Consider the following 21,765-nt stretch of genomic DNA (forward strand, 5'->3'; position numbering starts at 1 on the left):
GAGGGGGAGGTTTCTTATCCAAGACTGTTGTTTTCTGGTTCAAGGAGGAGGCCATTTAGGAGTGAGATGAGGAGTTTCTTCACTCAGAGTAGTGAATCTTTGGAATTCTCTACTCCAGAGGGCTGTGGAGGCTCAGTCATTGAGTATGTTTAAGATTGAAATTGAGACATGTTCTAGATATTAAAGATATCAAGGACAGTGTGAAAATGATATTGAAGCAGAAGCTCAGCCATGACCTAGCTGAATGGTGGAGCAGGCACAAGGGGCCGAATAGTCTACTCCTGCTTATATGAAATTACTTATATTTTTCCCCTCAGTTCAGAAAGTTAATCATAGAATCCCTACAGTGTAGAAGGAGGCCATTCAGCCCATTGAACCTGCACCGAGAACAATCCCACTCAGACCCTATCCCTGTAACCACACATATTTACCCTGCTAATCTCCCTGAGACTAAGGGCAATTTAGCATGGCTAATCAACCTAACCAGCACAATCAAGTACAATATTCCAAGCTAGCATATTTGGAGATATAGTTGCCAGATCTTTACTGTCCAGAACCATAAAGATTTTGCCTTGCCTTACTGTAAAATGCTTTTACGTTTCATAATGACAGAATAGGAACAGGAGTGGATTATTCAGCCCCTTGAGTCTGCTCCATTAGATCAAGACTTCATTTACCTGCCTATTTCATCATATTCTTACCTAACAAAAATCTATTTGCTTCATAGCAATATTGAAAGTTTTAACTGACCCAACATCTATAACCTTTTGGAGTAGGGAATTTCAGATTCTCTGCGATTTTGCTCCTGGTTGGCAATGTTCTAATTTTAAGGTTATGCCCCTTATCCTTGATTCCCTCTCCAGAGGGAATTAATTTCTTTTCCTGTTGAATCCTTTTAACATTTAAAAAAATCTCAATTAGAATAATCAGCCCTTCAATCAGCTCAATTTTCATGTTTTGTTCAAGTAGTTTTTCCTTATTCAGTTTCCATCAATAAATTAGATTACAACTCATTTTCATCTTTCCTCCATCAACTGTTTCAGTACTTTAAGATTATTTTTATATTGCAGGTGACCTCAAGTTATTAACAGTCTATTATTAATCCAATTTGAAATTACTTTTTATGTGTATCTTAATATTTTTCCACTTTGGCTTGCTAGTAATAGGCAAACTGCAACTTCTGTCAGTTTCAGCTACTCTAAAGTACCAATTTGATGTTTCAGACTTTCGTTCTGCTTGGAGTTGCCTATTAAAAGAGCTGTTTAACCCAAGTCAATAACCAGCTAGACTTTTACTCTTGGGGAGATTTGAAATGTACACATGAACGTTGTTCTCACCCAAGCAAAATGCAGCTTGGATTCATTTTGTGCTGTGGTTGGTTTTGAATTACTGCACTATAGACTATAAATGGTTAATGCTCCTGTTTGAAAAGTGCAGCATCGAGGGCTGAAGGGCCTGTACTGCGCTGTAACGTTCTATGTTAATCAGAACTGTCCTGATAGCGACAAGCACAATTCAAATTGCTAGCACTTGCTTCACAAAATACATCACCAGTATCAACCTAGCTATTCTGTGAAATATTTCAAAGTTACAAGTGGGGTTACAGCTTATCTCTGCACCAAATGAGGGAGGAGAAAAGGAGAGATAATCACAGCCTCCTTTAAATTTACAGATACTGGTAATTTAATGTAATTACATAATGGAACTACATAGAAAGGGGACTTTCAGCCCAACCAGTCTGCGTTTGTCCAGACCTTGCAGCTTTCTCTAGTTTCTCTCATCCTTGAAGAGATTCTGCTTAGTGATTACAAATAGCTGGGAGGCAAACTAAAAAACAGCCATAACAGTAATAATCTCTGGATTACCACTGGAGCCATAAGTGAACTCGTGCAGAGTAAGTAAGACTAGAGAATTAAAAGCATTGTTCAAAGATTGGTGTGGAAGCACCAGTACTGGGGAAACAGGGAGCGTACTGCTGGGATGGTCCTGAGCTGCGTTGGGACCCGTGTTCTGGTGAGTTGCATAAATAAGACAGTAGAACAGGAGAAAGGGATCACATGAAGGGACAAGTGGTAAATTGAAAAGAACAGAGAAGACAATAGAAGAAGTGATAACTAGAATGTGACAGGAACAGAGGGAAGAGACAGAGTGTCCAATCTTTAGAGTGAACCAGCAGATAAGGCCAGAATTTGCAACAAATTGATGACTTGTTAGTACAAATATAAATAAATATGCATGACCTGATAGTCATTCCTGAGATGTGGCTTGCTTTTGAGCCTTTTGGCTAAGATCAAGTGTAGTATCGACATGCTGTACTTGGTTGAAGTCATTACGTTACATTTTAGCTTCATTTGAAGCAATTTTTAAAAGCTGCATCTCGGCCTTTTGGCTAAGATGCAAATAAGATCAAGCCTTGAAGGAGGTGCAATGCTTACTCCAATCAGCTTGGATCATGTAGATCAAGCCCAAGACAGGAGGCGAGAGCCCTGTCTTGTCAGCTTTGATCGGGAATGTCTCACTTGTTGAGACTCTGAATTGGACTTGATTTGACTGAATTGGATTAATAAATTTTAAAAAATGCTGGAACCTAAACACTCAAAGATATTTGACATTTTGGTAGAGGAGGAATCTAGCAAAAGAGGGCGGAGTAGCTCTATTAATTAAGGATGACATTAGTGCAGTAGCAAGGGGTGACCTTAGTTCAGAAGACCAAGGTGCACAATCAGATTGGGTTGAGATAAATATTTTTTGGTAGGACTTTACAGGGCCTTTAACAGTGGTTATATTGCAGTACAGAGTATAGAGGAAGAAATAACAGGAGCTTGTGTTGCAATACTCATGGATGATTTTAATCTTTATGTAGATTGGATGAAGCAGATTGGCAAAGTCAGCCTGAAAGATGGGTTTGGTGTACTTGCAGGAACATTTTTTTTCCACAGCAGTACATTTGAGGGCAAACCAGGGATAGGCTATTTTAAACCAGGTAATGAGCAGTGAAACAAAATTAAGGAACAACCTCATAGTAAAGTAGCCCCAAGACAACAGTGATGATAACATGGTAGAATTTTGCGTTAAGTTTGAGGGTGACAAGTGAGTGTTGAAGACAAGTGTTTTAAACTCAAATAAAGGCAATAAAAAGTGTATGAAGACAGAATCAACTAAAGTAAACTGAGGAAATAAGTTAAAAGATATGATAGTAGAGAAATAGTGCAAGATATTTAAGGAGACATTTCATAACTTTCAGCAAAGGTATAAGACCATAAGACATAGAAGCAGAATTAGGGCACTCAGCCCACTGAGTCTACTCTACCATTCAATCATGGCTGATTTTTTTCTCATCCCCATTCTCCTGCCTTTTCCCCATGACCCCAATCCTCTTATTAGTCAAGAATTTGTCTATCTCTGTCTTAAAGACAGTCAATGACCTGGCCTCCATAGCCATCTGCAGCAAAAAGTTCCACAGATTCACCACTCTCATGCTGAAGAAATTCCTTCTCATCTGTTTTAATGAATCATCCCTTTAGTCTGAGGTTGTGCCCTCTGGTTCTAAATTTTTTTCCTACTGGAAACATCCTCTCCATGTCCACTCTATGCAAGCCTCGCAGCATCCTGTAAGTTTCAATAAGATCCCCCCCCTCATCCTTCTAAACTCCAATGAGTAGCGGCCCAGAGTCCTCAACCGTTCCTCATACGGCAAGCTCTTCATTCCAGGGGTCATTCTTGTAAACCGCCTCTGGGCCTTTTCCAAGGCCAGCACATCCTTCTTCAAATATGGTTATATTAGTATATTCCATTAGATATTAGTATATTCCATTCCAGAGGAGAAATAAAATAGTAATAAAACTGTAGGCTAACAAACATAAGATCAAACTGTATAGCTTAATGCTGAACAATAGTAAAAAGAGTTTTTATTTGATTTTATTTCAAAAAGTAGAAACTCAGAGAATTCCTACGACAAAGGCCAGAGAGACGTGAGATATCATACTGTATACAGCTTTAAGTTTTGCCCTGTTCTTTCTCCTCTCTCTTTCAAGAGCAATAATTTGTTTTTGCAATAACAAGAACAAATCAACAGACAGTCCAATAGCAAAAAAGTTTAGGGTTATTTATCTCTTATAAGATCTAATCCCTCTAAGAGTCCTCAAACTTACAACTGTACAAAGATAAGCTTAGAGAGAAGATAAGAAGAGAACACACAACACAAGGGGCTGGATTTTCTGGGGTGGGGCAGCACAGGGGTACAGTAACACTGCTACTTCACAGTACTAGGGACCCAGGTTCAATTCTAGCATTGGGTCACTGTCTGTGAGAAGTTTGCACATTCTCTCCTGTGTCTGTGTGGAGTTTGTATATTCTCTCCATGTCTGCATGGGTTTCCTTTGGGTGCTCTGATTTCCTCCCACCCTCCAAGGGCTAGGTTGATTGGCCGTGCTAAATTGACCCTTAGTGTCGGGGGGATTAGCAGAGTAAATACGTGGATCTACGGGGATACGGTCCAGGTGGGATTGTTGTCAGTGCAGGCTCAATGGGCCAAATGGCTTCCTTCTGCACTGAAGGGATTCTCTGATTCAACAGACTGTGCACGTCTAGATAGAAATGTTTATTTATTATGAGTTTTAGGACTTTGGGTTGTTCCCTCGGTGCTACACATCAACAGATTCTTTGCTTACCTGTATTGACAAGTGCACTGCTATTGTACAATGTCCCCAAATGAGGCCCAGACAAAGAAAGAAACGTGTGCAGTTTGTTCAAGTAAAACTTAAATCTTTGTCTTGTAAGAACAGATCGAATGATTAAGTTACCCAAAGAGTGTCCTATGAAACTGTTTGAGAGAGAGAGAGAGAAAATTAAGTGCAATTAGGGGAGTTGAACAAAATATTTCAAAACATAATTTGATCAAAAGAAATATGCATCTTCTTCCAATACATCATTTGCAATGGATCATCAACACGTTTCATGAAGTGAAAATTAATTTCTGGTTCACAATTTCCACCATCTCCTAAATCATCCTGGATATCAGTGTTGTGTAAACTCCCATATACCTTGCTAAATGTAATATCTAGAATGGTTAAAAATACAATTCACATCGTTGGTCGACAAAAGACATTCAGTGATTACACAGCATAGAAGAATCATACAAAAAGCCGCAGTGTGAATTGGGAAAGGGATATCTGAGGGAGTGGACAAGAAGGTGTTTCACATTTGTGTTGAAGCAAAGCAATTACTGCCTCACAGTAATGCAAAAATGTGCAACACAAAAGTGAAGTCTAATTTTGCCTGAACAGAGAGTTAAGTGAGTCTGCTGATTCCCATTTGATCTCACAGCAGTACCTGAGATTAAATGGTGCCCTTGTACTATTATCAGTATTGATAATTGAAAAATCACTTTACTTCCATGCCTTGTACAGATCCTGGCACCACTGATCTAAAAGTTGTTGAAAAGCATGGCAGGATTTTGAAAGTGAAATTTTCTTTACAGTAGCAGGCATGGTATATATATTAAATTTAAAGGGTATTTAGTTTTGAAAGGTTATTGATAGAATTCACAGAATAGGTACAGCACAGAAGGCTATTCAACCCATCCCATTCACACCAGCTCCCTGCAAGAACAATTAAGCTAATTGTCAATTTCCCAACTTTCCTCATAGGCCTGAAAATATTTTCTCTTCATATTTTCATTTTTGAAAGCCACATCGTATCTACCTCCACCACATTCTATGCCAGTGATTCCAGATCCTACTCGATGCATCAAAAATCATGTTGCTTCTGGTTAGTTGTCAATCACCTTAAATCTGTTTCTTAATTCAAGCTTTTCACCAATGGGAACAAATCCTCTCTACCGGACCCCTCACAATTCTAACAAATCCTATCAAATCTCGTCTCAACCCCTCTTCTCCCAAGAGAGAGCAAACCAGCTTCTTCAACACACCCACAAAAGTCTTTCATCCCCGGAACTACTCTGGTAAACATTTATACATCATCTCTAAAGCCTATGACCATGATTCTCCCATCCCACTGCGCTAATATTTTAGTGTACTGGGCTGGGAGAAGACCGATTGGTGGGGCTTGCCTGAGTGTTTGATCCCTGCTTGTGTCTCCCAGTGCTAGATTTCCAGCAGCATTTGCTCCGCGCTGGAGATCAGCAGGGAAATGCACAGACAACTTAAGTGGTCATTTTAATATTATTTCAATATCATTAGCAGAACTGGGACTGAGGTCTCTAGACCTGTTAGCATCTCCCGCCCCACCAGAGTGTTCCACCCCCTAGAGTGAATATTTTGAGGGAGTGAATATATCCAGGGGAAAAGTGCCAACACCCAGGGCACTGCCCACTGGCCATGGGGCAGTACCAAGGGGGTGGGACCTAGGCGGCAATCAGTGGGGGTGGGAGGTCCTGCTGGTACTTGGGATCGATGAGGGAAGGAGGGAGGCCAGCAATTGTGGCAGGCTGGGGTGAGGGAGTCAGCCTGCTGGGGTTATTGTACTTGGGGTGGGGGGGGGGGGGGGGGGTGCGGGTTTCCAGGGCTGAGTCCGGGAATGGTCAGGAGGCCAGTGATCGGGCTGTGAGGAGTCAGAGAGCTGGCAATGCAGGGGTTTGGGGGGGGGGGGGGGGAGCTGGCCAGAAATCCAGAGGCCAGCAATGCAGGGGCACTGCACATGCGCTGATCTTGGCATTGACAGTGCACTGATTTCAGCCTCTCCAGCGGGCATAGGCCATGTCTCCTGAAATTTAATGAGATTCACCCTGGTGGCCTCCACAGTGCACAGAGTGCGGGAGATTCTTCACTGAACTCCCACTGAAAAAACATCACAAATTACTCCAATTTTCATGGGAATTCAACACTTAGAATTCTTTTGGGGAGAATTCTACCATGCATATCCTTTCTAAAGTGCTGTGCCCAAAATTGGTCACAGTTCTCCAGTTGAGACTGAACCAGTGTTTTATAAAGATCGATCATAATTTTACTGCTTGAATGTTGCTGATCAGAGACCTGCAATCAAAGCTCGCACTCATCAGGACAGCTCAGAAAATAAATCAACAGTAAAGTAAACAATAATTTATATGCGAGAAAGCAGTTGGCAAGTGGAACCTGATTGCAAGCTTTCCTGAGCCTTCGCTACCGAAGTTCAGACAGAACATACGTATAGCACAGAAGACAAGAAAAAAAGTAGACATTAAAGCCTGAATTTTCCTAAGGCCACTGAGTCGAGGGCTCAATGCTCTACCCAAAATGACACCAGTATACTGACTATTCTGGGCGCTTTCTCCCTGCATTGTTGTGAGTCAGGTTTGTGAAGTTGGGAATTTTTCTGAGTCTGCGCTTCTGAATTGGGAACAAATATTCAGCTCTAAGTGGAGAAAAAAAAGGGAAAACAGGTTGAAGCCTGGAAACAAATCTCAAGGCTTTAAGGATATTATTGAAATATAAAGACAGGTGGCAAGGCAGGAGGATTTAGCTAGAATTTTAGGTGATGGCGTTATGTGGCTATAGCAGAATAATGATTAAATGATTCTTACTGCATAAATGTAAAATTGTTGCTCTGTTTCCATGTTTAAGATAAGATTTTCAAATTTGCAGGCCAAGACATATTGATAACTTTTTTAAAAAAATGTATTTCTCTTGAAAGTAATGATAATCTACAAGTATTTCTTGCCAGCTTACCTGATTTTGGAAACAGAAAGATTGTAAATTTGAATGTACTGTATTATCTCATCCAGAAGTCGATCAGTCATGGAATCGAAGTCAGCAAATGTGTCATTCTAGAGAAAGGAAGATAAATATTCAACCATGAAATATAAACTTTATCTTTAGACATGGCAGAGAAGTTTAATGGGACTCCCTGTCACAGTGTTCACAAGAAAAGCAAAGGATACTATAATCATAATGATGTTTTGATACAGGTCAGCTGATGATGGAAGTTAGAATGCTGCAAGAGTCTGGGGAAAGCCAACTTGTAACACAATCACAGGAGGTCTTGTGGTGTAGTCATCCCTGACTGAAGCAAGGTTCAAGTTCCACTCCAGGACTTGAAGGAAAGCAAGCTCATACCGCACGCAAACAGCTTGACCGTCAAGTTGTAAATCCTTTCAACATATGCTATAGCACACATGAGCAGGAGATATCCCTGACAGCCATATGACGCGAAGAAAACTGCAGCCTCTACCGTCACTATCTACAGCTCCAGACTACAACATGCATGGGGTTGCTTAGGTCTTGATGCATATAGCCAAGTACTACTTCATTATTTGAGGAATTGCAAGTGAACTTCCTTATTTTTTAATCTTAGGATGGACAAAAAGTCATTGATAAAGCAGCTGAAGATGGTTGTGTCACGAAACTCAGGATTGCAGTTGGGGAATGAATAGAGAGGTGCCACAAAATGATCACTCAATCTGTGTTTGATCTCCCTATATCCAGCAGATTGCAGTGCGTGTAGTGAATATGGTGCTTAAAACTGACCGATATCAGGGTTCACTGGATCTGCCTTCAGCGTGTTGCCAAACATATCTGCCCTTCCCTTCTCAGCATTCTAAAGGATGTCTGCGACAACCTGATCCACTCCTCAATCAACTCCAACACCCCTTCCCATGGCAACTTTCCATGGATGCACAACAGATACAAGTTCTGCTTGTTTTTCTCACCATCCAAGGCCCTCCACACTCCTTCCAGCGGAAACAAACTGAACGAACTTCTTTAAATTTACTATTCTGTATCTGTGCTCACAGACAACTCCATTCTCCACTGCAGCTTTTACCACAAAAAAGCATCACCTCCAAAATCTCCTCCAAACCAAACATCACTCTAACTTGGACTTTCAGCATTACAAGAACTGCAATGGTTCAAAGCAGTTTAATATCACCTCCAGAGTAGAACCGGGTGGTGAACAATAAATGCAACCGTAACAGTATCACTCACATTCCCAGAACAATTAAAACCACACAAACTTTCAGAATAAGGAACTCAGGAAAAAGTATGTTTTAAAAAATGATGAATTTGACATAATCTAACACTCCCTACACTAACAACGGACTGGATATTCACATTAAAACTTGGGAGAATGAAAACTGTATAATACAACCAGTTTTGGAAATACATGTGTAGGTTAGATGAATTACCGCAGTAAATGTGTGGGGTTAAGGGGATAGGGTCTGGGTAAGATGCTCTGCTGGAGGGTCAGTGCTGACTCAATGGATTGAATGGCCTCCTCCTTCACTGTAAGGATTCAATGATTCCACGAGACAGTAATATAAACAACAGCCTTACTCACGTCAAATTTGAAACCGTTTTAAAACTGGGATTCTCGAATTCTAATCTTTGCTTTGACTCGTTTCAGACAGAGATGAAGAGAGTGTCTTTCTTTCAAAGGGTTAAGAGTCTCTGGAACTCTCCATCAAAAAGCAGTGGAAGCAGAATCTTTGAATTTTTTAGGACTGAGCTTGATAGATTATTGATAAACATGGCAGTGAAGGTTATTAGGCAAGGCAGGAGTGTGGGGTTGAGGTTTCAATCAGATCAGCCATGATCTTATCCAAATGTTGATGGTGGCCATGATGGGCAGATGCCAGTGTTGGATTGGGGTGGACAAGATGAGAGGTCACACGACACTAGATTATAGTCCAACAGGTTTATTTGAAATCACAAGCTTTCAGAGTGCTGCTCCATTGTCCTATAAGACCATAAGACATAGGAGCAGAATTAGGCCACTCAGCTCATCGAGTCTGCTCCGCTATTCAATCATAGCTGATATTATTCTCATTCCTCCTCATCACTATCTCAAGCTGAAGTATGGATTTACAAGCAATAATCATTCTCTGGCATCTCACATATTAGCTACTATTTGTACAAGAACTCAGATAGTACTTCAACAAGTTAACTTGATCAGAAGCATCTAATCTTATTCACATTACCAGACTTTCAGCAGGCATCACAAGATAATGATTAAGAGGGGGAACTGACTGTGATGATGCTGAGATCAATTATAGATTCCCCAGTAGCGCCCAGCCTTGAGATCAATCAACACAGGGGGAGTGGCTGGTTGGCTTCAAGATTGTGAAGCACCAAAATTCCATTTTTGATGGTGAATAATGGAACCAAGGTTGCATTTTAGTCAAATTCTCCCAAAATAAAGATACAAGGTTGAGAAAATCTCTCAAATTTCTGAGGGATTTCCTCAAACTATAATTGTTCTTTGGAGACACCAATCAGGTGTTATTGATTCAAGCAAGTTGATCAAAATAATGACTTTTTCCAGTAGATTTAAGAAAAATCAAAATGCATTGACTGGCAGGTCGCTGGGATTTTCCAGAAAGGAACAGATCCCGATTCTTTGTTTCCATTTCAGCTCTGTTTGGGAGAGCCCCAGCTCAGAGCCTCAACATTTCAGAACAGATAACTTAGCAACTAGATTTTGAGATTTTTTTGCCCTTACAAAATTTATGACAAAACTGATAAAATACAGGTGTATCTCTCAGAAGCTAATCAACTTTAAAACATTTTCCTACAAGGTTTGGAAATGCTACAGCATTATATAAACTGGATATGCAACTAGCAAATGGAAGTGCAAGTTAAGGTACTTTGAAGAACGTGTTTCAGACATGCCCAATTGACAAAAGAATTATATAAAATGGTTGATGCTGCTTAGTAGAATAAGAAAACTTTTTAAAATCACCAAGGTATTACTGACATAAGGAAAACAACCTTTTAATTAAACAATCATGAAACAATCAAAATACAGTGGTACTGGCAAAAGGATTAAATTTAAAAAGGAGGCAGCCACAGAATCTACATAGAAAGAAACAATACTGAGGAAGAATTTTTGATCATGTGTTGCACTGTAGTTTTCTCAACAACACATTACAATATTATTTGTTTGTAATGTGATGCTCTGCTTCAGATATATTCAACTGGTCAGCACATTAACAAGTTAAAAGTAGTAAACCTTCTGTAGAAGGATATGAAATTAAACTAAGGAGATCATAGAATCCTACAGTGCAGAAGGAGGCTATTCGGCCCATTGAGTCTGCACTGACTACAATTCCACCCAGGCCTTTCCCCATAACCCCATTTATTTCCCTAGCTAGTCGCCCTGACACAAAGGGGCAATTTAGCTATGGTCAATCCACAATCCACACATCTTTGGACTGTGGGAGGAAACTGGACCACCCGGAGTAAACCCATGTAGATAACTGAGATGGGGGACAGTGAGCGAATGAAGGCGCTACACTGCATACATGAGAGAATGCACGATATCTTAGGAGCTACTGTTCACAATCCATAGAATATAATCTTTACAGTGCATTCAGCCCATCAAGTCTGCACTGATTCTCCTACAGAACATCCTAGCTATCCCCGTAACCTCACACATTTACACTGCTAATCCCTCTAATTGACAGATCTTTAGATACTAAAGGGCAATTTAGCATGGCCGATCCACCTAACCTGCACATCTTTGGACTGTGGGAGGAAACCAGAGCATCTGAAGGAAACCCACACAGGCACAGCGAGAGGATGCATATTCCAAACAGTCCCCAAGGCTGGATTCGAAATAGAGTCCTTGGTACTGTGAGGCAGCAGTACTAACCACTGTGCCACCCTATAAGAGATCACAATCTTAAACTTCAAATATTGGTGAAGCCTGATATAGAAAAATAATCCCCAATACAATAAGTCCTCACTTAAAACTGTGGTTGCATTCTTGAAGAATACAACTTCAAGTGAATCACAGCTTCCATAAGAATCAAGGTTAAAGCCAGAGTTTGGTTTCTTCAGACATTTCTTGCTCGGGAAAATGATGTACAGGTTGAAATACTGAACCATGCATTTGCAGCACTGTATATTCCTAGCTGAAATAACTTGCAAAATAAAATACATTAAATATAAAGGAAATACAATACGTTATTCAATATAAAGGTAACTCACTATACAGGTGCCGACATGGTACTTTCAATCAGTGGTTCCCAAACTTTTAAATCCTGTGAATCCCTCTCTTGAAAATGTCAAATCTTACAAATCCACGCCCTCTTAAAAATAAACATTTTTCAGGGGTGTTCTCCCTATATAAGTTACAAAAGCAATGATCTTGGAAAGATAAATTTTGTCCTTAACACTTCTATCACATAATTTATTATATTATCAATTTAAATTATGAAAACAGCAATGCTCTTCCAAGATTTCACTTTTGTAACTTGTATCACTTTGAGTAAGCTTAAACTTTGCGTCTTATACATTTCCTGTTTTCAGCCACTTGTTCCATTATGTAGTGTAGGGCAGTTCAAATAAAAAAAAGCAACAAGAATTCTAACAAACAAAGAATTAGTAACTGAGAACATACACTCATTCATGTCTCGCCGGAGCAATACACAACTACCAAGAGTGACTGAGTGCTAACTGATTGAAGGAGTGAACTGCCATTACATTGGCTACAATGACCTTGTAAAAAGTCTGACAACACCAGGTTTTAGTTCAACCAATTTATTTGATAAGCTTTCGCGGTTTCCCTCTTTGTCAGGTGAATGGAGAGTTCTGGCCTCAGACAGAGCATATAAAGCACAGGCAGTTTAGAGATTACTGATTAGAATGCGAATCCTTACACCTAACCTGCTGTTCAAGACCTGAAGTGGCTGACAATGTGAGTGGAAGGAGCACAGATCACAGGTTACAGAGATGTGTATTGTCTCCAGACAGTACAGTAAGTGAGGTTTTGCAAACCCAGGCAAGTCACGGGGGTTACAGATAGTGCGACATGAACCCAAGATCCCTGTTGAGATCGTCCTCATGTGTGCGGAACTTGGCTATCAGTCTCTGTTCAGCGACTCTGCGCTGTCGTGTGTTGTGAAGGCCGCCTTGGAGAATGCTTACCCAAAGGTCAGAGGCTGAATGCCCGTGACCACTGAAGTGTTCGCCAACAGGAAGGGAACAGTCTTGCCTGGTGACTGTCGAGCGATGTTCATTCATCCGTTGTCGTAGCGTCTGCATGGTCTCCCCGATGTACCATGCTTCGGGACATCCTTTCTTGCAACGTATCAGGTAGACAATGTTGGCCGAGTTGCAAGAGTATTTACCATGTACCTGGTGGATGGTATTCTCACGTGTGATGATGGTATCCATGTCGATGATCCGGTACGTCTTGCAGAGGTTGCTGTGGCAGGGTTGTGTGGAATTGTGGTCACTGTTCTCCTGAAGGCTGGGTAGTTTGCTGCGAACAATGGTCTGTTTGAGGTTGTGTGGTTGTCTGAAGGCAAGAAGTGGGGGTGTGGGGATAGCCCTGGCAATGACCTTCACATTGATTCGCAACACACCAAAGTAGTTTTCAGTTTTTTGGGCTCATGAACCAATTTTGGAATCGCTTTTATGGAATCTAAAATTTAATTCACCAGGTTCCATCTAGTGGTCAGCGCAGATATCAGAGGTCCCAGAACTACCTGCATTGATTAGCTTCTGTCTCCAGATGAAGCCAGGCTCTCAGTGGGAGTGCAGTGAGCAGCCTCTGCCACCAGATGGAGCCAAGCCCTCAGTGGGAGTGCAGTGACCAGCTGGAAAAACTACTGACCTGGACCTAAGGCAAGAACAGGGGGTGAGGGGCCAGGGTTGGGGATGCTGAAGGCGAGGACAAGAACAAGGACAGGAGGCCACCTAGCCGACTTGTCCTGTTGTTATTTTAGAATCATAGAATCCCTACAACACAGGACACTATTGAGTCTACACCAACAACAATCCCTTTCCCCAACCCTATCTCCATAACCCCACATATTTACCCACCTAATCCCCTCTGATGCCAAGGGTCAATTTAGCATGCCCAATCCACTTAACCTGTACATCTCTGGATGGTGGCACAATGGTTAGCACTGCTGCCTCACAGCACTAGGGACCTGGATTCAATTCTGGTCTCAGGTGACTGTGTGTGGAGTTTGCACATTCTTCCCGTGTCTCCATGGGTTTCCTTCGCGTGCTTAGGTTTCCTCCCATATTCCAAAGATGTGCACGTCAGGTGGATTGGCCATGCTAAATTGACCCTTAGCATCAGAGGGGATTAAGTGGGTAAATATGTGGGACAATGGGGATAGAGTTGGGGAAAGGGATTGTTGTTGGATAGTGTCAGGGAGGGTTAGCAGGGTTGGGAGTTGCGGGATAGGATCTAGGTGGGATTGTTGTCGGTGCAGGCTTGATGGGCCAAATGGTCTCCTTCTGAATTGCAGCAATTCTATTCTATAACTGAGGCAGGAAAACAGAGCGCCCTGAGGAAACCTATACAGGCACGGGGAAAACATGCAGACTGTCACCCGAGGCCGGATTTGAACCTGGGTCGTGGCAGTGATGCAGCAGTGCTAACCACTGTGCCACCCCATTTTGCTCATTTAATGACAAAACTAATGCACAAAATGTCTGGTTTTTAGGTAGCTGGATTTGAACTACCTGATATAAAAACATAGGATCCTTTTTTATTGTAGTTTCCTTTAAATATCAAATTGAGAGAAGACCTCCAATACTTCAACAATCTAATTAAATTAGCACTCATTTATCCGTGAAAATGGCAGAAAAAAGGAAGTCCATCCATGAGAGGTATCCAATTTGTCCAGAAGAACCACCCACACAACAACTAAATCTGAGCTCTCGTTGGCTAACCAAAAGCCAACCTGTGACCAATCAGATCCAAGACTCACATTTTACACCAAACCGAAAACTTAAGTGAACTTAAACAACTCAAGTTATTTGAAAGTTGTAACAGAAAGCTGAGTTAAGTTTAATGAGCTAGACATTCAAAACTTTGTTGTTGACCCAGCCAAATGGATTTGCTCATGAGGGAGCCAAGTTGCATGTGCCTGATCTAATGAATTTCAACATTTTAACAAAATTCATTGCCACAGAATATCAACTAGTGTTTGATTCGTGGAGAAAAAAAGTATGTTTACCTGATTCCTCTCTGACATTAGGAACTCTATTTGGGCTCCTGGCAATCCGAGTTCAATGTAGGTTTTCACCAAACGTAGATCCGCACTGTTCCCTAAAACAGGCAAGCAAAACATCAACATTTTTGCTTCAAATTGACGAAAGTTTTCTTTTTAAGAAGCACAGTTAACATTAAGCTTGTGATAAGTGGCCATAGCTAGTAAAAAAGTCATTGCGGCAAAGTCAAACTACGTTAACTGGACATTTTTCTCCAGTAACAAGGAAACCATATTGTGGTCTAATGTTTTCTGCACCAGTTAATTGCAAGTTCATGGAGGAAGGTACAAGCTTAGCGAAATCAAACACCTGAAATTTTTCCATCTTCGTCATTGTACATTGATCTATTAAAAACTGCCCAATATAATTGGTTCTCATTATGGTTCCTAATATTCAGCACTATCTTTTGCTTGTGAAATAAAATTAAATACATTTGAAGGTAGGCAAGTATCACACCATTTTGTCAAAAAAAAATTTATGAATTCTATTCTGAATCCTGGCTTCAACATCTGGAGGTGGCAAGTGGATCAAGTTCTGCTTAGTGACCTTTTGTGCATTTCCAAGTTACTAGTTCTACAGTGGAACTGGCCAGGGGATTTACTGTATCAGCTAGTCATTTTCTAGTTTGGTAATGGCAATCGGTGTCAGGGAGGAGGAAACGATTCATGGAAAGTAGTCCATTAGTAAAATACTTCGATTAAGTGTTTTTATTTCAACAACTGTATGAAAGAAATGGACTACTCCTCTGCCAGAAGCATATCGACTAGTGGCATACTAGGTTATTGACCAACAGATTAAACATCACAATAGCTAAATGGTAAAGAATGAGTATGCCACAACAATAAAAAATATAATTTTGAGCTTTTGTATAAAATCAAAGCAGCAATTGTCACACACTAAGTGTCTAAATAAAGTTCCACAATGCAAAAGCTTCTCTAATGTGTTCATTATTTTAAACCAAGATATTGGTGTTTAGTCTTGATCATTTAGGTTAATTTATTCATGAAAAGACAGCCATAAATACTCATTACTTGGAGGGAAAAAAAATTACTTCTGAAACTCACAATGTTTAAGTTGATAGAATTTAATCAATTATTATTTGTTTTCAAGGTCAATATTAACTTATATATGAAATATTCATCAGGAAATCCTTCAGCAAGTAGTTTTCCATGTGAACTTTTAGCCCTCAGTTCCCCAACAGATCCAGGGAAACCCACACACCCTGTTTTACCTTCAGCTCCTGTGCTGTGATGTTAAAAATGCTACTGTTATATCAACTCAAAACATCAAAAGAAACTTATGCTTGTGTTATCATGTTACTAAGAAAACAATTTTAAATTAAAGTAAAATCCAAAAACTTTATTGCTGCTCACTTATGCATCTCAATTCTCCCATTCTCATTTCATCTTTCTTTATTTTTTATATTACTTTCTACCTTTTATCTTTCCCTACTGCAAATTAAATTTGCTCTACTTCCACAATTCATAAACTCTCATTTTCAGGTGCAAGTTGATTTTAAGGCCAGTTTTTGAGATGCCCAGATCATTACACACTTAAAGCCTTTGATATGCAAAGCAAAAGGATGCTTATCTGAGGCCCAATGAGTAAAATGGTGTTTTCCTGGCAGACATTTGTTAACTGTAATTTGAGGTATTAAATGGTTTTAGGCAGAGCTCTGAAATGGTTGCATTTGTTAAACTCTGTGCTTTCCTGTCCAAAGTAAATGTCATAAATCATTTCCCATTTGAGAGGTTAGAATGAGGATCTGCCACCTTGGTTCTCTCAGGTGGATGTAAAAGAATCCATGGCACTATGTTGAAAAACAGCAGAGTTGTCCCTTGTGCCCAAGCCTGAACCAGCATCGTTAAAAAATACTACTTGTCATCATGTTGCTGTTTATGGGACCTTGACTGCAACATTTTCTATATTACAACAGTGGCTACACTTCAGAAGCCCTTAATTGGATGTAAAGTACTGCAGAGTGTCCCACAGCTGTGAAAGGCAATATACAAAATAACCAAAGTGGATCAAAATAAATCCCTCGTTCAATTTATATTTATGCATGCAGAAAAAATGAAAGTAGAGGTTTCAGAGGGCATGGCTAAACATATTTTGTATTTTAAATAAAAGGTATGGTTCCAGAGAACTAGTGGATAGCCAATGTCATATATATATTTAAGGAAATAAATCACATGCAGAGACCAGTTTATCTGTAGCAGAAAAAAAATAATGGAATACCTACTAAAAGGAAAAATACAAAAATATCTAGAAGCCCCAAAAATGAAGCTTAGGAAGAAAATTCTTGCTTGACCAACTTCAATGAATTATAAGAAGAGAAAGCAGAGAACAGACAAGGGTAATACATTCAATATAATAATTCAAACAAATACCAAAGAATAAAGTAAGACCATGCGGAGCAAGGGTACTGGTATTATGTTTTGGCAAAGAAAAATATGGACATCTCATATTGCTGGTAGATAAGCAAAGGGATCTGGGATACAAATATACAAGTTTTTAAAAGCTGAGAGTGAACCAGATTAATAATGCCATATCAAAAGCAAACCAATTACTCAGACAGAATGAGAAGTCATGCTAAAATTATACCAAACACTGACATAGTGCTGGTTGCCATATTATAAAAAGGATATGAATGCATAATAAGATCATATGGTATAGGAGCAGAATTAGACCATTCAGCCCATCGAATCTACTCCACCATTCAATCATGGCAGATACGATTCTTATCCCCATTTTCCTGTCTTCTTCCCATAACCCTTGATCCCCTTATTGATCAAGAGCCTATCTATATGTCTTAAAAACATTCACAGCCTCCACAGCCCTCTGTGGCAATGAATTCTGGCTGAAGAAATTCCTTCTCATCTCAATCTTAAAGGAGCAATCCTTCACTGTTAAGTTGTGCCATTTGTGGAAACAGCCTCTCCACATCCACTCTTATCTAGGTCTCTCAGTATTCTGTAAGTTTCAATTAAATCCCCCCTCGTCCTTTTAAACCCCATTGAGTATAGACTCAGATTCCTCAACTGCTCCTCATATGACAAACCCTTCATTCCTGGGGTCATTCTTGCGAACCTCCTCTGGACCCCCTCTAAGGCCAGCACATCCTTCCTTAGGTATGGGGCCTAAAACTGCTCACAAAATTACATATGGCGTCTGACCACAGCGTTATACAGCCTCAGCAATACATCCCTGCTTTTGTATTCTAGCCCTCTAGAAATGAATGCTAACATTGAATTTGTCTTTCTAAATGCCAGCTGAATCTACACATTAACCTTAAGAATCCTGAACCAGAACTCCCAAGTCCCTTTGTGTTTCTGATTTCCTCAGCTTTTCCCCATTTAGAAAATAGTCTACGCTTCTATTCTTCCTACTGCAGCAGAGGGTGCAAAAACTGCTACAAGGATTAATCCAGAACTGCAAGAATATACATAATAAGAAAAATAACAGGTTGAATCTCTGTTCTCTCAAAAAGAGAAAGCTAAGGGATACCAAATCAAGACATCAGAAATAATGAAAAGTTTTGATAAGATTAGGCAGATGGTGTGTTTCTATTTGCAGGGAAAATCAAAAAGGTCATCAATCTCAGAAGGTCTTCAAGAAATCTAGAAGGGAATTCCAAAGAAGGGCCTTTAATCTAGAGTGTGATGGGAATGTGGAATTTACACTGATTGGAGATGAATTGTACAAAGGCAATTAAGCATAGGAAGAAGGGAGCAAAGGGTTGTGCTGGTAATTAAATGATGGAAGATGGAAAGCCAACACAGGCTAATTGCTTCTGTGCTTAATATTCCAAGTAATTCAATGCAATACAAGTTCTTTCTTTTATACATGTGCAAACAGCAGTTTTATATGACTTCTGAAAAACATGCCATGCATTATGAGGAACAGCACTAACTCCTTTGACAAACAGCAGCCTGAAGTTTCCACAGGTTGTGCTATTTTTATCCCCCGTCCAATTCACGCAAAATCAGTTGATCCAGCACAAAATATTGTGGAATTTAATTGCAGATCAAGTTTGTGATCTTTTATACCAGTTTAAAGACCATCTGCCACCAAAATGGCGATAGATTAAACATGATGGATGTGCTGGCGTTGGACTGGGGCAAACACAGTAAAAAGTCTGACAACACCAGGTTTTAGTCCAACCTATTTATTTGATAGTAAACTCACAAGCTTTCGAGGGGACTCCCTCTTCATCAGGTGAATGCAGAGTTCTGGCCTCGACAGAGCGTATAAAGCACAGACAGTTTACAGATTACTGATTAGAATGCGAATCTTTACACCTAACCTGCTGTTCAAGTGGCTGACAATGTGTGTGGAAGGAGCACTGATCACAGGTTAAAGAGATGTGTATTGTCTCCAGACAGCACAGCGAGTGAGGTTTTGCAAACCCAGGCAAGTCACGGGGGTTACAGATAGTGCGACATGAACCCAAGATCCCTGTTGAGACCATCGTCTTCCACACACGAGGACGGTCTCAACAGGGATCTTGGGTTCATGTCGCACTATCTGTAACCCCCGTGACTTGCCTGGGTTTGCAAAACCTCACTCACTGTGCTGTCTGGAGACAATACACATCTCTTTAACCTGTGATCAGTGCTCCTTCCACACACATTGTCAGCCACTTCAGGACTTGAACAGCAGATTAGGTGTAAAGATTCGCATTCTAATCAGTAATCTCTAAACTGTCTGTGCTTTATATGCTCTGTCCGAGGCCAGAACTCTGCATTCACCTGACGAAGGGGGTGTCCCCTCGAAAGCTTGTGTGAGTTTACTATCAAATAAATCGGTTGGACTAAAACCTGGTGTTGTCAGACTTTTTACGATAGATTAAACATCAGAGCATGCTTCTGCTAATGGTGTTCGTTTGTAGGCTTTTTGAGGAGGCTCCTAATATGAATTGTTTTGATGCAAATACATCAAATGGCTTCTTGTAAAAGCTTTTGAATATAATTTTTGAACTTACTAAGAAACTGGCAACAGTCAGTATGTAAAAGTAGTACCTTTGGGACTAATTTCTTTTCAGCAAAACACGAATGGTTGGCTTTCACACAGGTCATGTGATTGAAGGGCTTTACCTTCACTAAAAAACATACCTAACATGGCTTTCAAAAAAATCTATCAGGTAATGGGGGAAAGTAATGCTTTTGCCAGCCCATTATCTCTGATTCACTCTAGTTTTATTAAGGAGTCTCTCCCACCATGGCACCTCCCCTCTTTAACTCAGCAGCCCAGGAGAGGAAGCCAGTTGGCCTGTCATTTCAATTCTGCTCAGGTGTTGAGAGAAGGGAACTGCCCTTCAATAAGAAAGTGTCATGATGATGGTCTTCAGGGTTTGATCTAGACTTTGGTACAAGGGGACTGTGTCCATAACAATTCAATTGGCCCGGCTCAGTCTCACCATACTATGGCAACCAGCACTGCACAAAATAAGTAATGAGGCTGAAGGTGATGGGTGAAGGCCCAGACATTCATTTAATTGACAACACAAAAAGAAGACGGCTACATCCCAGCAGGTCTGGCAGCATCTGTGAAGCGAGAATACAGCTAATGTTTCAAGCCTGGATGATCCTTGGACAAAGGGTCATCAAGACTTGAAGTGGTAGCTCTCTCTACTCTCCACAGATGCTGTCAAAACTACTGAGATGTACCAGCATTTTCTGTTTTTGTTTGAGATTCCAGCATCAGTAATAATTTGCCTTTACCTTAACTATGGATTTAACTAATGTCTGGAAGTTTGCCCCTGCATTCTGTTACCATGAGCGATGTTTATTTCTCTTCTCTGTCGATTCCTTTTCCCAAAAAAATCAAAATCATTCTACACTATTCCTGTCTTAATTGACAAGTAGAAACTGGAGGAAACATATTGAAGGAAACTGGAGGAACATTGAATAATGGCAGCTTATAAACAGTAAAAGGGCTGTAGGAGTGGAATCAATTAAGGACCATAAAAAAGAAGAGACACAGCGGGAGAATAGTTGAGGTATTAAATGCATCTGTCTTTACCTGCTGCTCAAGTCATTGGAAAAGAGGTAATTCAGACACCTGAAGAGTTTAAATTGACAAGGAGGAAATATTGGATGGCCTGTCTACTTAAAGTCGAGAAGGCACCAGGGTGGATGAGATGCATCCAAGAATAGGAGGAAGTGGAAATTTCAGAGGCACAGACCATAATTTTCCAATCTTCCTTAGACTGAGTGATGCTAGAGGATTGGAGAATTGAAAATATTACATTCTTGTTCAAAAAAGGTCGTAACAATATATCTAGCAAGTATGGGTCAGTCAGTTTAATCCCGGTGTGGGGAAGCTCCTAGAAATGATAATTCATAACAAATTTAATAGTCACTGGGGTAAAGGCAAGTTAATTAAGAGAAAACCAGCACAGATTTGTTAATGACAAATTATGTTCCACTAACTTAGATTTTTTCTGATGAGATAACAGAGGGTTGATGAAGATGATTTGTGCATATGGGCTTCTAAAAGGCAATTGGTGCATTATCACACAACAGACTTGTGAGTAAAGTTAGAGCTCATAATATATAAGGAGCAGTGGAAGCATGGACACAAAATTGGTTGAGTGACAAGAATCAAAGAGTTAATGCATGTTTTTCAGACTGGAGGAAGATTTATTGTAGACTCCCAATCTTCGTGACATACATTAATGACCTAGGACTGGGTGTACATGGCACAAAATCGGCATTTTCAGATAACACAAAATTATAAATATCATGAACTGTGAGGGTTCATAAACTTCAAAAGGACATAGGCATAGCACAAAAAAATGACTGACATTTAATGCAGA

At 40.2% G+C, this 21,765-nt stretch overlaps 1 protein-coding gene across 5 annotated transcripts in view; it reads right to left on the minus strand.

Annotated features, from left to right (window-relative positions):
• fam135a (family with sequence similarity 135 member A) overlaps positions 1 to 21,765 on the minus strand; it is a 193,127-nt gene that overhangs the window by 5,195 nt on the left and 166,167 nt on the right. For all 5 annotated transcript variants that reach the window (XM_080191972.1, XM_080191973.1, XM_080191971.1 and 2 more), the window contains 3 exons: positions 14,912 to 15,003; positions 7,665 to 7,762; positions 4,671 to 4,822 (listed from right to left, as the gene is read on the minus strand). In XM_080191972.1, coding sequence (XP_080048098.1) covers positions 4,671 to 4,822; positions 7,665 to 7,762; positions 14,912 to 15,003 — 342 coding nt within the window. The remainder of the gene's footprint in view (positions 1 to 4,670; positions 4,823 to 7,664; positions 7,763 to 14,911; positions 15,004 to 21,765) is intronic.

This window comes from Carcharhinus amblyrhynchos, chromosome 7 (assembly GCF_965287045.1).
Source record: "Carcharhinus amblyrhynchos chromosome 7, sCarAmb.v2.hapA, whole genome shotgun sequence".
NCBI lineage: Eukaryota > Metazoa > Chordata > Chondrichthyes > Carcharhiniformes > Carcharhinidae > Carcharhinus > Carcharhinus amblyrhynchos.